This window comes from Apteryx rowi, unplaced genomic scaffold (assembly GCF_003343035.1).
Source record: "Apteryx rowi isolate R43461 unplaced genomic scaffold, aptRow1 scaffold_1093, whole genome shotgun sequence".
NCBI lineage: Eukaryota > Metazoa > Chordata > Aves > Apterygiformes > Apterygidae > Apteryx > Apteryx rowi.
The window spans coordinates 99120-115216 of record NW_020447301.1 but is presented as its reverse complement, the minus strand read 5'-3'; the positions used below and the strand labels follow the sequence as shown (position 1 = coordinate 115216).

The 16097-nt window shown below is 38.3% G+C and overlaps 1 protein-coding gene across 1 annotated transcript in view; it reads right to left on the bottom strand.

Annotated features, from left to right (window-relative positions):
- Positions 1–16097, bottom strand: part of LOC112969547 (probable acyl-CoA dehydrogenase 6) — an 85186-nt gene that overhangs the window by 22741 nt on the left and 46348 nt on the right. The window contains exons 3-5 of the mRNA XM_026072962.1: positions 10778–10907; positions 3972–4078; positions 442–609 (exon numbers count right to left, since the gene is read on the bottom strand). Of these exons, the coding sequence (XP_025928747.1) occupies positions 442–609; positions 3972–4078; positions 10778–10907 (405 nt within the window). The remainder of the gene's footprint in view (positions 1–441; positions 610–3971; positions 4079–10777; positions 10908–16097) is intronic.

Here is a 16097-nt window from a genome sequence, read left to right as displayed (position 1 = left end):
TGGATGTTACAATTTTCAAAATGTTTTTGGCTCTCTTTGTAATGATTTCTTTAAGGCATTAATTTTGTCCTTGGCAGTGGCTTAACTTGTCTATTCATTTTCACAGAAGGTTATGAAATACACCCATGCAAATGTATCTGAACAACTTTTCTAAAGTTATTCTGGCAAAAAGAACTCTCCATATAAAATTATTTAGAAGCCAGAAGCTGAAATCTGCAAAATATTTACTTTCCTCCTCGTTTCCTCTTGTTCCCCCCCTTTTTGTGGAAATGTGGGTGTAATTGCATTTTGGAACTGACTTTGTATGACAATGTAACACTTAATTTAGCAGAGCATTTAGGAATGTATTCCTTTCTCTCAAACACATTCATCCTGGTATTGTGCACACACACAAAAACACAATAAAATCAAATTAGAAGAAAAAGAGTTCTGTGTTATTACCAGGTAGATTCATTGGCAGACATATAAGAGATTTATTTTGATGGGGAGGTCCTTTACTGGTATTTGCCAGTAGACACATCCAGTCTGCTTGGCACCCTGTCGTAGTCCACATCTTACCACCATTTATGATGTATTCATTGCCTTTTCTCACAGCTGTTGTCTTGATATCTGTTTCAAAATATAGGAAATTAAGGGTTATTCTTGTGAAGGAGGGATAAGCTGACCCCTGTATGAGTGGTAGAGTCACTTCCTTGCTCTCAGAGAGACAACTAATATTCTCTCCTCACTTTAAGCCCTCCAAGTCCTCTAAGCCTTCCAGGCTGCAAGAAGCAGACCTTTCTTACAACTCGCTTTGAACAAACCAAGGAAATAATACAACTTCTCTCACCCTCCTTTAGGTGGAATCTTCATCCTAGTAGATGAAAGTACAAAGCCTTCCATAAGTAAATTTGACCCTCAAAAAATCAGGCCAAAAGTATTTCAGTCTGAGGTGATCTATTATGTGTTTCTGCTACTGTGTAGATTAGTCACTGAGGAGGCCAATAATTTCAGAGTCCCAACTTAAACAAACATAAGCCTCAATATGTGTGCATGCATAAAGATACACATACACACACTTCCTGCACATTCTAGGTCAGAATGGCGTAATAATTCAAAGCCAGTAAACTTTAACAGGGCCCAAATTTAAATGTTAAGAACATCTATACATGAAAGTTCTAAATACCTCCTACTTGTACCATGCCATAAAAAACAAAGTTATTTTCATTCATTAGTGTTCATATCACCCTTCAAGTAGCCATAGATGCAACAGACAGCAGGAGTGAATCATTAGTTATTATTTATACTTCAGTAGGATTTCGAAGGGCTGGCTTCTTTCCCCTGAACAAACTGATGTCATAGAAGCATTGCAAATTGAATTTCTTTAACTAAAACCCTAGCTGAGAGTCTCCACTTTCTAATACATGCCTAGCTGTAAGTAGGTGATGTTAAGAGAGAAACCAACCACACTCCCAACAGCACCTGCAAATCTAATGGGACTATAAAGTCCATAAGAGTGCATCTTACCAGACTGAACTAATAAAATCTACTGAGGGAGTCAGTAGACTTGGGAGGGTAGGAGTCAGACACAAAGTGGAGTTGGCAGGCACATTTAAGTCAGTTCGTTATATCTTCATACACACCCACCTCAATCTGCAGATGACACTTCTTCCCAAAGGCTCTAAACTCAAAACAAAGCAAAACCAAGAACCTGAGATTCCTTTACAAGGTAAACCTCATTGCTACCTGGGACTGAGTTCAGCACTGGTGAAAAGGAAATTTGTTAATGAAAAAGCTGGGGAAAAATGGGAGAAAATCATACAACTGTATATGACAAGGGAGTTGTGGATAGAGCTGTGGATAAAGAAACTTACAGGAGCATAAGGATGAATAGCAAGAGAAAGAGATGGTAACTAATGTTGATAAAAACAATAGCCATCTAGCAATACAGTCAGTGAAAGGACTATGCTAAATCTGTCCAAAGGACTTGATGTGGACTCTGTATAATAATGCAGGCTAACAAAATAAAGTAATCAAAAGTACTGATGTTGGTTTTACATGGACACAGACTCTGGGCAATCATATACATGGAGACTAAATAATATATGGAGGACACATATAAGAGCTGGAATAAGAAACACAACACTGTACCGAAGTAGCGTGAAAAGGTGAAAAGCGATGGGAGCATACACAGTTATTTACTTCACAAATCCCTTTGTTATGGAACAACTACTGCAAAGCTGCTGCTGAGGTCTCATGGAAGGTCTGAGGGGGAAAACTGAGAGCTTCAATGTTATCGGAAAGATAAACAGTACTTGCAAGTATGGCGTCACAGGGACTAACTTCCCACATACAGATTAAAGAACAAATGCCGTTACTAATGGGAGTGTCCAAATACTCCCAGATGTGACAGTTGACAGTTTGCATCAAATACTTGAGGAACCACTATTTTAAAACAACTCATAATGAGTTGATTCTCTTTAATTTAAATTAAAGGAATCATGACCAATAAATAAGTTTTATGTTTAAAATACCGCAGGCTTTGAAAATCTACTCAATTATTTACTCAAGTCAAGTGCACTCAAAATCTTAGGGATACTGCCGTGAAGAAATTTTGAAATATTTGACTATAACTATGCTCCCTGATAGAGCATGACTCTGGGAAAAGGCCACTTCAGTGAATGCTCCATAACATTTTTGGCATGTCCACACCACTGGCCCTGTGCTGCCTATATCTTGATAGCTCATAGATCCCGCTGTGCCGGTCCCTTCCACAAAAGACCGCAAGGTATTGAAAGGCATATGAGATATCTAGTGGCAACTAAGCAGCCAGGGCTGGTCAGTTCATGGTCCAAACTGTGACATACTTGGTCAGGTAGTACGGTCATGTGGACTCAAGTTTCCACTGGGCATTTGAGTGCAGGCATACCTCTAAATAAATTGGACACAAGGTAAGGTTGGTTTCAAGTTTTAAGGTCAATCTTACTATCAGAGATGGTCAACACATAACCTTTAAGTCAAAAATGAAAAAAACATATCTGGAATTTACATCATCAGCCAAGGAAAAAAAAAAAAACAGAAAACTTGCATGGAATGGCTCCAAATCTAACTGAATTAATAATCACTTCAAAAAACAGGAGATGGCCTGCAGGAAAGGAAAGAGATTAATCAAAGTAAGCTATGGAGGTCAGACGGTAAGAACTGCCACAAGTGAAACTGAGTTAAACCTTGCAGATGAGCAATGACAAAATCCAAAAAGACTAAGAAGGCAAACCAAAATGTTTCAGCCAAAGAAACGAAAAGAGAATGAGGAAAAACATGAGGCATCTCTACAGGATGGCTCAAAACAAAGCAAGTATTTCCCATGAAATTCAAAAAAAAAAAAGATTTATAATGTAACTGACAAAGCACGACATCGACTGGAAAGAGTGTACAGAAATTAAAAGTAGTAAAAGCGGAGGCTGTTGGTTTCGGTAATCTACACAGCTTCAGCATACATTTGGAAAGAAAAGAGATTTCAATTTACCAATGGTAGCTCAAATTAACCTGATCTGTTCATTATGAAACTGGATTTTCTAGAGAAAACCAGAATAGGAAAGAGACCCTGTTGGACCCAAACAAACTAAAATATGATATTATTAGGTAATTATTAGTTAAAATTTTGTCAAGATGAGAATTAGGGCAAAAGTAGAAATGTGGATAAGAAACATGGCAAGGGGAAAAATCACGTCAGATTGTATTAAAAGAGGAAGTGCTTACATTCAGGGAACATAGTAATGGAGGTCCTTCTTGGAAATCAGTCTTTGGATGAAACCTGTTGAATATTTCCATTCATGATCTTTGCAAGAAAAATAGACCAGACTTTTCACCAAACTTTTTCTTCCTGTATACTTTTCACATATGCTAGCRGCAGGGGAAGTTTCAGTGAAATCATATTCTTTCCATTAGAATACCAGGATGTCCAAAATTGGCAGTTTGCTAGGTTAGCTTACTTGCAACATCTGATCCAGCTCCAGCTTCACTGATTCCCAAACAAGCCACAGAATCTCCAGCTATAGTTGGCACAAGGAACTGTTTTTTCAACTCATCTGAACCAAACCTGCAATGATATAATGAAAAGATAGGTTATTAAAATTTTTTGAAGGTAAATTTTATTTACAGGACCCTTATGCATTTTGTTCTACTCATATAGGGACCAAATAACTTTCCTATGACGTGGTGAAATCTATCCCAGAGCCAAAAGACAGAAGAGATCCTCAAAATCTGTGATCCAGACCCTTCAATGGAAGGGTAGCCACGTTCATTTTAAAGAGGCTTTTACAAGTATTCAGGCATCTTACTCTCAGAGAAATATGCGTGGTCTAGATGCCCAAAATCTGATCTTTATGGCTGTTGCATTGATAGCTATCAGATCTACATAAATATAGTCTCTAGGATTTCCTCTCAATGCTTCTCCAGTCTGCAGTCAGCCAGGATGGAGGACCTCCCCTCTGCATATCTGCTGACTTTTGTACCAGGTCTTTGCCAGGTTTTACTGGTGACAGGAGGTGAGAAGTTGTGCTGAGAAGCTGTAATAGGTGATGGTCACCCTTTGCAAATATCAATATTTCCAGTACTGATATATCTAATATCTGCATTTAAATCTTACCGTGAAATCAGACAGCTTCTTACCAGCTGCTCTTCTACTCCCCACAAAAATAAAAATGGAAAGAAGCATACTATTGAAGGTATTTTAACACAAAATAGCCATATTTTAATCCATTTAATATTGGCTATGCACATTTTGTTTAGGCTATGATTTAGATCAGAATTTTACAAGGATTAAATAATATAAAATCACAGTGTATTTTGTCAAAACAGTGATTTTACTAGCCAAAGCTGTCACCTGATCGAAAAGAAATGTCAGGTGTATTTGATAAAACTGTTCCCCTAATAACCTAATCTTAATTACCACTAATAAGCAACCACTTTTTAACACCTAAAGCCAACATCAGCGTCACCAGCTGCCTGCCCTGTACACACCACCACAGCACTTCCCAGAAAAGGGGGACTAAATATCTCTTTGAGCAGCAGACCAGCAGCAACCCCTGCCAAAGGCCTCAGAAAAGCAGCGCCTGGTAACAAGGCTGCTATTTCTTTGTGAAGATATAGATAGCTCAGGAATGACAACTAGCTGGTGCCTGCTGGGGACAGAAGGGAGCCACTAAGTCGCAGTCCTGGGGAGAAATGGAAAAGCACCTTCATACAGAAGAGCAGGAGTAAATTGCCAGCATAAAGATGGCTTTAGCACGCCCACTAGAGAAGCAATGCTTATCTCCCCTTTACCCCTTCTTGCCACAAAAAGCATAAAAGGCTGCTCAGGAGCAGCTTCCTCTCCCCCAAAGATGTTCCTCCTCCCCAGAGAGATGCCAGCAAAAGAGCTTGAGAACTACTGTGTAATAGTGCCTTCTTTAGTATTAATAAGGTTACAAGCAACAGTGATTCTTTCCCTGAACAAGATTTTTTTCCAATGTTTAGTTACCCTCACTGATTCAGAACATGGTCTATTTCATTTCAAGGTTAATTTTTTTCTAATCAACATCCCCCGATTTGGTCTTGCAGTGTGAATGGTGAGTTCACGGTCTAGTTCTTGTGCCAGCAAGACTGAAAAATTCCTCAGGCCATCAGATATCTTCCATGAGCATTGAATCCATAGAAGACAAGCCACTCTTCAGCCTCCTCTTCACTAAGAGGCTTCTAGGTCAGCATTTCCACTATTCTCCTTAGGCTCAATGGCTTGCTAAGCAGGCTACAGTTATTTGGGCCATCCTTCAAAAATATTGGCTTGTTATTTTCAAAGTAGCAATGGCATTTTAGCTAAGAACATGACCCTTATGCCCTCCCTCCACCTTGACACAAAACAGTCAAAGGACACGAGAAGGCAAGAGAACCGAGCAGGAGCTGGCAGATATTTTTGCTGTGTGCATGTAGGCAGTTCAATTCATATTCCTGCCCCTGCTGACATCAATCACAGTATTAATCCCAAATAAAAAAAGCAGTGAGCATGGAGCATTTACTCCTTCCCCCAGCATACTGGAACAAGGTCTCCTGGTCTTTTACGCAGGATACATTTTTCTTTTCTTTTTTTTTTTTTTGAACGTGATCAAGTATAGCCAGCTGTACATTTATCAGACAAAAAAACCATGAAAACACAGATTATGAGAGGAGCTATCAGCATTGCCTATTAAGGCTGTTTGGCAATGTTTTCTGATGCTTTTAACTTTGCCAACCTTTAGTATTTCAACAGAGGATTTTCATGACAAGAACTTGCCTCAAGATAATGTTTTGGTTTGATATTTCTGTTTGTTTGTATTAAGTTCCAGAAAACAGTTCAGCTGTTCCCAAAAATGAGGCTGGGAAAATGTTACTTTTCCATTAAAAAAAAAAAAAGTCTGGCAAGGCTATCTCAGAAGATCATGTATCTCTATGCTTTGTGGAAAGGACATGCTCAGCCAGTGGCTGGCTATTGTGTTAGAAATTGTTGTTTCTGTAAAGTTCTACCCATCTTAAACACATCCCAGAAAAATCTCAGGTTTGCCTAAGTACAATATCCACTTCTTTCCAGTTTAATGGGTCCAGAATTAGAAAGTTCTGTTTCCAATTAGATTATGCTCTGGCCCTAGACTCACTAGATTATGTCTGCTTTCTGGGCTGGGGCCATACTTTAGAGCATAGTTTCCCACGTGATTAACTGTGCAGCCTTAGCAACCCTCTAGAATACATTTTCATGTATATAGACAGACASACACACACACAAGTCAATAAACTGAAGCTCCTTGATGTTGGGTAAACCAGAAGTCCCAAGCATGACATTTTAAAACATGCTGCATGGAAGCAGTTCATTGTTTTTCGCTCCACACTTAATTAGTAACATTGGTGGAATGTCATGAATACTAACACAAAAATGACAATGCTATATGATCCTGTAAATGATGCTAAATTTGGTAAATGGAAAAAGAATCACAGTGAAATACAGATTTAAGAACTTTTCCTTGATCCACATAGATCTGTTTATGTGCTCTGACAATTAGAAATTGAAAGTCACCTTTACTCATTCTAAATAGCTATAAAAATCTGGTTTCTGACAGGTTAGATTGCTACATTGAATGAAAATAATGTCTATAGCACATCACTATTCTGCCTTAATTGTGCTGATAATCATCCTGTTAGAACCACAGATCCTATTCACTTTTGTTTCTTATGCTTCTGGGAGAAAAAAAGCTGAGCTGCAGTGAATTAATTCAATTAGTAAGGAAGATTCTGAGTACAACTGACATTATATGATACACTACCAAGTGCAAACTGAAGTTTTGAATATGAACAACTGCAGGCAGTTCTAACACTACTCTCAGCATTTAATTATAAAGGCAAGTAGCTTAAACAAATGCAACAAACAGCACAGATACACAACAGTGAGATTCACTGGAAAAACATAATTCTGAACAACTTTCAAGTGCAGATCTGTAGGCATTTCTGTTTTGGAAAAACATGGAAATAAAGCAAGGCTTCAGTCACGAGAATACATGTTCCTGTAATCCATCTGGAAAGCACCAGCTTCAGCCCAGAAGCTCTTTCAGCATGTTTGTACCCAGTGTGAATGTGCTCCGATTCGCCACTGGGCTTATTAATGCAGGCACGGTCTCCCACTGCTGTGACCATGCAGCGCCTGGCCAAGGCTGGCGTGTGCCAGGTCCAGAGAGGGAGGGAATTTGCTTACAGCTGGCTGAAGCCAACTGAAGGGAGACCTGGAAAAACAGAGGACAATAAACGTGGGTGCTACAAACATTTCAGATCTTCTGTGTCAGGCTCTCGTCACCCTCCACTAACCAAACCTTTATCTGTTTCTACTCAGTTCAGCTATAACAGCCTACACTATGGCTCAGGGCAAGATCTCGCCTCCGTTATGCGCACTAAGAAATTAGGCACAAAATGTGACTGAGGGACAACTCAGTACTTCCAAAGAAGCACCAGAACAAGCTTCTTTTACACTAAGCCAGGGGCAAGCCATCCAGCTCTTGAAAGACCTGTTCCCATTTTCATCCTGTTCCCAGCCAATTAAGTGGATGATTCTGCTTTCCAAAGCTACTGTTCTGATTGTCAGTAACAGTAAAATTTTAACTTTTTTGAAGAAAACATTAATTCTCAGATGTGCTACTGTTTAGGGCTTTTAACTGTTCAGTTTACTCAGCAGAGTAAGCTGATCAAATAGAAAAGCCCTCTTTCCTCCAACTGATCACCTTAGTATCCTCAGTATCTGCTAGAAATAATAGAAAAATTCAAGCAAAGGCTACTGCTAAGATAAAAGATCTACACTGCTCTGATATCACAATGGATGTCACACTACTGGTTTGTTTAGAAACCCGGGGCAATGTATTTCATTCACTGCCTCACCTGACAGCTGCTTTCTCCACATGAAAGCAAGTAAATCATTACATCTAGAATGTATTTGGAATACCTGACAGAAAGTTATGTTCAAAATCAGATATATCAAAGACCAGATCACTGTTGACAGAACATTTTGCATTTCATTTTCAAGTTTAGAAGTCCTACTGCTTCACTTGAAGATGCCCAGACTGCTCCATTCTTTCCAGATTCCTTCAAGTGAAGCAAAAATATTTTCCCCCATTATTTGTCTACACAAAAGAAGTGTGTGTAAATCAAAATCTTCAGGCTTGCTTCCAAGTATGACCATGGTTGATTCCTGTATTACCATGTATATCAGCCATGTAACACATATAACAATAGTCATTGTTATATGAACAACTAGTCAAGATGCGAAACTGGATTATCTCTTTGAACTAGGTTAGGATCACCATAGTACACAAACATCTTTAAAGAAACCATGCAGGTTATGAACGCAGTTTGAATCCATGACCCAGGAAGAGCAGTTAGCCCTGTTCCTGGATTGCATCTAGGTGAGCTGCACCAGCATAAAATTTCCTGTAACAACAACTTTCTCTTTGTCTTTTCAATACAGAGTCTTGCTTTTACATTTTACAGTGAGACACTGTACTGAATAACTAGTCAATGGAACTGGCTCAGCAGTGGAGGAAAAAAGTTCACTAATACAGACGCAAATCCAGTTACAAATTTCACCATGTTAACAACATTTTTTCTTTCACTGTCTGAGAACATCCACTTTAAAATTTATCTAGCAGAAACGTATGTGACCTAGCAGCTTCAACTACACATTTAGTTGTAATGTTCAAGTTAAAACCTGTACTTTTTTTGGTTTGCTGTCATACCCTCCAAAACTCATCTCCAGAGTGTGCAGCAATTGCTTTCATGCAAAGCTGTCCCCAGCTCTTCTCCAGAAGTTAAGCAGTAAATGTAATATTTTCTCTCACTGGGCTGAAGAGTTGACATCCTACCCCATATGCGTTGGCATTCTTGAAGAATCTCACTGCTTCACTACAGCAGTAACATACTGCCAAAACACTGCAAGGGAATGAAATCCTATCTTCTCCTACCTATTGATTTTTTTAAAACTCTGGGAATAAAATTCTATCACAGGAGGGAGGAAGTATTCTCTAAAGTCTTTTAAAAACTAGCTTTATTCTCTGTTGAACTATAAATAAGGTACTGTTGCAACACAAGTAATGAACTCCATACTGCCAGCAAGATTTTGGTGTTATCACATAAAGAAGAAGAAAACTTTTAGAAATATTTCCCATGGCTAAGACCTCCAAACTTGCACACGCCTAGTAGAAGGATGGATTGACATCGTGAGAATAAATCATTAATTCCAGGCTCTGCAGTTGTATTACATTACGAATATGTTCATTCAGAATGGCAAAAAAACTAAAATGCCCCTACTGTATTGTTCAAAATCACCCTATTGTATAGGTATTTTGTGCAGGTAAGTTTCTGACGTCATCATCATTATTTGAATTTAATCACCACCACCACCTTCCAGAATTTTTAGGCATATCCATATTCCAGGGGTGAACTGCTGGACTGGTCTGTTTGTAGCCTCCCTCTAGTTTTGCAAGCTGCTGTTTGGATGCAGAATGTGAAACTACCATAGGAAGAAGAAAAACAAGAGTGTAACTGCTACAAGACACTCCATCACAAGAAAAGAGGGAAAAGGGGAGGGAAGAGCAAGAAAAGAGGGAAAAGAAAAAGAAATTGGATTCAGGTGGTGCAGGAGTCTGAATGATAGCAGATGATAATAAAGGTGAACACTGATGTAATACAATGTGAAAAAGCAAGGTGAGTAAACGCATGGAAAGTTTATGGGCATATGTAGGCAGCATGATACATGAGCTACAGTTTTAGGAGGACTTACACCAATATTGATCATTATTTCTGAAAAGTCACAGACAACAAGGAGCACCTTGTAAAACTGGAAAAAAGCAAGTAAATTGTGAAATAAAATTAGACTGATCCTAATCATTACAACAAAATGCATCCTTAGTATGATTGCACTGGGACATCTGGCTAAGAGAAGTTGCAAACAACACAGATTTGTGAATAGAGGGATTCTGGCATTAAGACTGTTTTATCAGCTGCGGCACCAATGTTCTGTGCTTGGAAACACATCATCTACTTTTAAAAAAGTCGTACATTCCAATATTAAAAAATACTTATTCTCTCCCCTAAAAACTAACCTGTCTAAAGGACAGGGTAGAGGGCAGCTTCCTTTCTCAAGTGTTTCTGAAGAGCAGCTAGAAAGTAAATCTATGCAATAATGTTTCTTCCTACTTCTAAACACATGACAGTTTGGGTTTTAGGCTAAACCAAACATTCAGAAAATTACCTGGTTAGAGCGGGTGTAGTCATGCCAATTTGCACTCCAATAGCCATCGGAATACCTCCACAGCGGATATGTCCCAGTTCTTCTGCCACTGCAATGTTATAAGAGAAGTCCAAGCCCATGCCACCATATTCTGAGAAAAAGAAAATATCTGTGACATCAGTGCTCAAGACTGTCATAAGCGATGAGGAAAAAAAATAATGCTACCACAAGGACTTGCAAACTGGAATTTTACTACTAATTTTTAAATATTTGACTATTATCAGCTTTCCTTTCAAAAGAAAATGATACCACACTTTTCTGAAAAGTAAAAAAATTTTTTTTGAACTTAAAATTACATCTGCTATAACTATGCATGTGCATATCAGGTCACCTCTGGATATGCTAAGTAGCATCATTACTTTTACTGGAAACAGCAGGAAAAATTGAAGTGCTACTGAAAACAACCTCTATAGGTAAAATTACTCTTTCTTGCAGTATGGTCACATGAACAAATTACCACAAGGTAAGACGTGCCTCTCTTCCTTCGTGAGAGCCCTCCACACGCATGCTCTCACCCCCAGGACGCTGGACGGGAGCTAATCGTCCTTGCACTGAGTACTGATGCCAGCACAAAGCAAGGCCACGCACATATGGTATCCCCATGGTTAGTTACCGTTGTAGCTTAAAATCAGCGTTAGACAGAAGTAGGGTACCAAATGTGCATATTTCATATCCTAGCACCTGGATGCCATAATCATTAAAGCATTTTTCATTAGCATGTGGTGGTGGCCAGGTGCCAGCACAGATGATTCTTCCTCCCCACATGCCATCCCGCACATTCAGTTAAAGAGGATATTATTGCTCAGCTCCTTCCCCAGTCACACAGCAGTGCCCAGGACTGATAAACCACCACATAGTAAAACACAGGAAAGCACTGCATTTCTATGATAGATGAGGTAATTTCTAGCCATAGCAAGCAGTTTATATTCCAGAGGAAACACAGTGAGAAATCAAAGGTTACCGCTTGGCGTTGTTAGCTGACTGAACAGTTTTGATTAGATAACGTTCCCCTCCCCCTGCCCCGTTCTTTTTTAACCCATTTGAAGAGCAGCTAAGAAAATGTCCAGCAAATGGATGCAATCCTCACCCCACAATCGCACCCCATATGGGGCAGATGAGCACCTGCCATTTTCACAAGCGAGCATACTTGCTGACATCAAACGCTACCTGAGCTCACCCCTATACTGCTCTCCTTTGAAATTTTCAAAAAATACCGCTAATTAAAAATGAAAGCAACATAGTGCATATAAATATAGGGCTTTGTGTGCTGTTATCTGTTTCCTAAACCCACGGGAATGTTTTTGTGCATCCTTTTTCGGCAGAGAGAAGGTACACAACAAATTGAAAAGATGAAGTGTGAAGTTTAACTTTCAAATAACATTTCTGCTTAGGACAGCCTGAATGGTCTGGACTGTCAGAATTACGAAATAACTACTTTTCAAAATTTCCACATGAAAATAAAGCATGTTTCTTGAGAATATACATATAAAATTTAAATATAAATTCCTATTGGGAGCTTATACAATACAGTGAAATGATAGTAATATGGAGATGTCTTTAGCATAATATCTAATCCAATTCTCTTGTCTTTACAAAGGCCCCATCAATAAATAAACGGCCTGAGGAACAGTAAGCAATGCATGCACACACAAAGGCAATGCTGTTTAAAAATCTGGCTGGTATAAGAAACTTTTTTGGCTAGTTTTGCACGATTCTATAGCAGCAGTTCAGATCTGGAAGGAGGATGTACCAGACATAAACTGCAAAACATTTAACAGAGCTCAGCATCATCGCACAATAATCCCCTTCCTGCCCTTGAAACAAACAGAAGGAAATCACACCTGAGGGATCCCAGCCTTAGTACTTAATGTACATCTGTAAAGTGCTCGGCCAACATGGACTCAAGTGTGAACAAAATTGAAGACAATAAAGAAATACTATTCCCTCCTCTAACTACATAAAAGCTAGTAACAGTACAGCACTGTTGGCATGGGATAGTGAGGGGTGTGCTGGAAAACTTGGTATTATAAAATTACAATTTAGAAATGAAAATATTCAACAAACAGGAAAAACATCAGGGTTACGATTTATAACCTTAGTTTTGGCATTGCACAAATGCTTTCCACTTGAAAGTTTTTTGTTTTTTTTTTTAAACAGCCAATCACTTTATTGCCAAATCACAGTTATTACTAATTTTCTCTTTGCTTTTGTCTACCAGCCACTCATATTTTTGTCTTCCAATTTTTTTCACAAATCAAAACTTTAGTTCTTGATTTACCCAAAGTAATTTCACAAGGGCAGTTTATCGACACAGCTGACCCTAAGGAGGATCATTTTTTGTAAGTGTGCAGCTCATATACATTCTTTGTTCATGCCCTTATTCATTATGTGTTATTATATAATAGACCTAATGTGGATCTCTTTTCAGATTAGCTACTAAATTGTATGTTTTAAAAACAAAATGCTGCAAAAGACAAAGTGATGTCATTCAAGATAAATAGTACCAGAGAGAGAGGAAAAAATTAGCATGAAGTCTCAGGGGTTGAAGAGGTGGAGGGGAAGCCCTAATAGAGCGCAGCAATGATGCACACTGCAGCCAGCTTGCAATTGGGGAACAGATGGCACAGGAGACGACCAATAGATGGAGATAGGCAGAAAGGCAGAAACAAACTGCAAGAACGTTAATCAGCACAAAAACATCTAATTTTCCATCAATTTTATTCCAGAACCCAAGGGAAAAAAGGTTTAATGGAGAAAGGAGAGTGGTAATTTGATGGACGATTACAGGAAAAGCCTCTTTTGAAGGGTGCAGCCATGCCCACTGGACACAGCACTTGATCGAGACAGATATTCAGCCCGTTAGAGCAGTTTGTGCAGCTATATCCCAAACTAACCTGGGTAACTTTATGTCATGGCTAAAGACGATTTTGTCCCATTTGTGTTACGCCTATGTTTCCCTTACTGCAGTTGTGATAACACACAGTAACCCACAGCATTCTCTACCACGAGTACTGAACTCAAAGCTGAGACAAGGAAACAAGATCATTTTTATTTCCATTTGCTTGAGTGATAAGGGCGACCGTTTTATGGAATGAATGTTTAAGGTTTATTTGGAATAAGAGAATAAGCTTCCATTAAGAGGGTTGTATTAACCAGTCATATCAGCCAGCAACACTTCCTGGAAGCATCTGTACAATGAAGTAATAACCAAGTGCAATAGTTCAACCTAGTTTTCATTCAGAAAAGCAAACACTATGCCTAATATAATTTTTGATGAAAAATCCATAATGAAAGAAACCAAATAAATTTCAGAGTTGACTAGATTTTTAAAAACAACAAGCTATATGTAAATATTCAAATGTAAAGCTTTTCTAGGGTAAATATTTCATTTAACTTTAAATTGACACGCATGGCTTCAAGAGAAATGTTTAGCCACATTTCCATTTTTAATTTGCAGGAAATACTGAAAGAACAAAACAAAGCCAAACTAAACAAATCTAATGCACTAGCACATTAATAACTCAAAACAAGTAGAATAAGGCAACACTGCTATATTCAAATTGTTGATGTCTTACTGACAATAGCACAACAACTTCCATCTGTTAAACATTGATTCATCTGATATCTTGTCCATTATTCATGGTTATCAGGTTCTTATAGAAAGAAATTAAATGACAAAAACCAAAGCAAGCATACATGAATATACAAAGAAAGAAAAATTCCTTATTATACCTTTAAAGTTTATTCCAGTCACAGAGTTATGAGATGTTTATCAAAGGAATCACCATCATCACCATCAAAATTCAGAATCATATTTTGTAGATGCATAGTTAACTACACAACACTCTTAGTAAAGGAACTGAGTTACATTTCCACAGTCAGTATATTAACTTTTTTTTTTTTAATTGCCTCTGTGGTTTTCTGCTGACCACAACCATATTATTTGAACCTGAGGAAACAAGCTCCTCATTTTATATAGAGCAGCTTGTTTCTACACAGTTAATTTGTGAAGCAGGAGTTCAAGATAAAACAAGTTTTAAAAAACATTTTTTTTAAAGATGCAGATGTACATTCTTCTCCTAAATCAAATGATTTAGGGTATCAGGACATTTATATATAAGCAAATACAGACAGCAAACATGATGTCCAAAAATACAAATAAAAGAGGAAGACACTATCTGATTCTCAGCTGCAACAAGCCAAAACAGAAACACTGCTAAGAAAATCAGTGGGGAAAATAGCCAAGGACAAAAAAGAGTCTGTACAAAGGGACTTACAAAGGCAAAGGAGAAGCTGAGGTCTTTCGTATGACCACTCTATTTTTGAAAAGACCAACACATTTCTTGTGACTTGTTCAGCTACAGGCTCCCTGTTCAAATACGACTCTGTTCAATGAGCAGACAGACCTGAAGTCTCTACTCCAAATTTGGCAAGAGTTTAAGCGTGTTTCTGTTTAGAATTCAGCTTCTGAACTCCATCTAGCAGCTCTCAGTTGGAATGACATCATCTGTTATGAAAAGCGTTTATAAGGGAGTAGAAGCAAGGAAAAATTGGGGGTCTGCAGGGTGTTTTAAGAATGTGAGTTAGCCTGGAAAAAGAAATAGTGAAAACACAATACAGGTGCATGGTTACTCAATCTTTAACACTTATATAATTTATCTTGTTTGCTTACAGAGCTGCCAAAATTCACACAAAGTATATCTACCAAAGGAGATCATGCAGAATTAGTTCTAGTATTGCCACATAACTCGGAGCAAAACAATGCACTCTTATTTCTAATGACTGCAGAAAGAAAAGTAAAACATGAATCAACTCCCATTTTGAAGATAGGTCTGAGAGAATCCTACATCTGACGCCAAGATGACAGAGCTAATTGCCAGTTTTCACCATAGCCTACAATTTTAAGTCAACAGAAGCAAAGTTTAAGTGTTCAAACCTTACTCATCTGTCATAAATATAGTTTAAGAATTTCAAGTCCAGAAGACTACAAAGAGCCCTGATGTTACATAACTGTAAGTGCCATTGGTTAGTACAGTATTTAAATCCTACCAAAACTCCTTTCCTGTTCCTTAGGTGAATGCAACTTAAAGAATTTTCCCAAGTGTATTCTCCTTGATGTTCAAATGCCAGGAATCCCTTCTCAAAACTCTAGACTGATCAAGATCAGGAAATACCTATTGCCTTCTCGGTTATCTGCTTCTTTGTGGGTGCAGTGAAAAAGTCTCTCCTTTCATACAGCAGAACACTGTGATTCCACTTCAGCCTCCCTGAGTTGAAAGTG